This window comes from Gossypium hirsutum, chromosome A02, assembly GCF_007990345.1.
Source record: "Gossypium hirsutum isolate 1008001.06 chromosome A02, Gossypium_hirsutum_v2.1, whole genome shotgun sequence".
Lineage (NCBI taxonomy): Eukaryota > Viridiplantae > Streptophyta > Magnoliopsida > Malvales > Malvaceae > Gossypium > Gossypium hirsutum.
In genome coordinates, this window is record NC_053425.1 from 64,055,669 (window position 1) to 64,057,468 (window position 1,800).

General features: G+C 36.1%; 1 protein-coding gene across 1 annotated transcript; it reads right to left on the reverse strand.

The window, feature by feature from the left end:
* Positions 1 to 218: 218 nt before the first annotated feature.
* LOC121213831 (uncharacterized) lies at positions 219 to 1,577 on the reverse strand. The gene has a single exon (XM_041087027.1). The coding sequence runs from the start codon at positions 1,254 to 1,256 to the stop codon at positions 669 to 671; it is 588 nt and encodes a 195-aa protein (XP_040942961.1). The 5' UTR covers positions 1,257 to 1,577; the 3' UTR covers positions 219 to 668.
* Positions 1,578 to 1,800: the final 223 nt, after the last annotated feature.

Below are 1,800 nucleotides of genomic sequence, written 5' to 3' on the forward strand. Positions count from 1 at the left end.
AATTATAAAAATATTTTAATAAAATACTAAATATTAATTTAAGAATAATTTTATCATTTTATATAAAATTAAGAAAAAATATATGCGAAATTTGATGGTAAACACTAACCATACATCCCCTTTTTTAACTTTACCATTTTGAAAATGGTCTGTCCCATAATTTAAATTGTAATAATATTTCCTATGTCATATAAAAGAAAACTTGGAAGAAAAGAAAGAAAAAGGAAACGAACGCATGTCATATTCTAGTTCTAGATTTTCTGGTACAATTTTAGGTGATTTTAGAAAGTACAGTATCTCTACTTTCACCACCCAATAAAACAATCATTTTAAGATTTACAATGCAATGCTTGCTTCTTACTCTGCATATTTCGATACCTCTGTTTCATTCTTTTTCCCAAAGTGACTGATTCCTACTTTTTCTTTTCTTTTTTTTTTTCTATCAAAGATAAAAAAAGCAGAGGGAGACAACCTCATGATTGCAACACCACTCAAGAAGATAAGGATAAAAGTTATCAATCTTCCCCCACCACAAACACCAAAAAAAAAAAAAGAAAAGGAAAACCGGTGGGAACTGCTAAAAAAATCCCATCTCTCACCGCTGAAATCAAACATAATGGAGAACTTTGAACAGAAAACAACAGGAGTTTAAAAATGAAATAATTTGTTCAAGTTGGTTTCAAATCCTGAAACATAGTATCCCACCTGATGTCTTCAACAGCAGTTGACCAATATCCATCTTCATCCTCCCCATCCATTTTCTCCTTCTGGTAATCGAAAACCATAGGACTTGAAAAGCTTTCAACTCTAGCAGTGCCCGATACCAGCAAAGGAGTCCCGTTCGTGAGCAAAAGCCTGCCTTTTGTACCCACCATCAGCTTCTTGTTTCTCTTCAATATTGCCCCTTTCCATTTATTAGCATACCCGGACCGACTCCTTGGGTTAACCACAACAAGAGCCGAGTGTTCTTGGCGGCGAACCCATGTCCTAATGTACTTGCCTAAGCTCCTTTTGGTTCTCTTGATTGCCAATAGAAGCCTGGAAACTGGTCTTGGGGTCAGCCCTCTCTCTTTCCTAGCAAGCTTGAGAATTTCAAGCCTGTGTTTAGCTATTGAGATGCCCATGCTTTGAAGAAACTCATGGTTGAAATAAACTATATCTTCTTCTTCAAGCTCGTTGTGGGAGAAAGCAAGGGCGTACTCGTAGACAAGGGATGGGTCCAGGCCAGTTTTTGAGAGCCAAGAAAACCAGTCCATGGCACATTTGGTTGTATGAGTGAAGATATGAATGTCAGTGCCCTTAGTTTCAAGGGGCTATAAATAAACAAATAAGGAGCCTATACATTTGAAATGGTAAAAATGTGAGGAGACTTCAACTTTTTTTCCTTTTGGCGGGGTGGGGAAGGGGTTGGGAATTTTCTTATTTACTTTTTCTTTTGTAATCGAGTTGTTGTTTGTTGAATCTTGAGAGTGACCAGAAGAAAAATAAAAGGAAAAGGTCGCCTGTGGGGTTTAGATAGTTATTTTCCAAGTGCCCTCAAAGACCAAAGTGATTTATATCCGATGATGTTGGGAAAGGATGCGATTAATAAATACACAACATCGAAGAAATATCAATGTTATGAATATCAAAATGTTTATTCCACGAATTAATCAATTATATTCTAAATGCAAAATCAGGGTATAAAAAGTACATCAATTATACAGTCCTACGAGTTTGATCAAACTATTAAGTTTTGCTCCAAAAATGCTTTGTCTGATTGATTGCCCGTCAATCACGGTGTGGGAAATAGAGTGACTT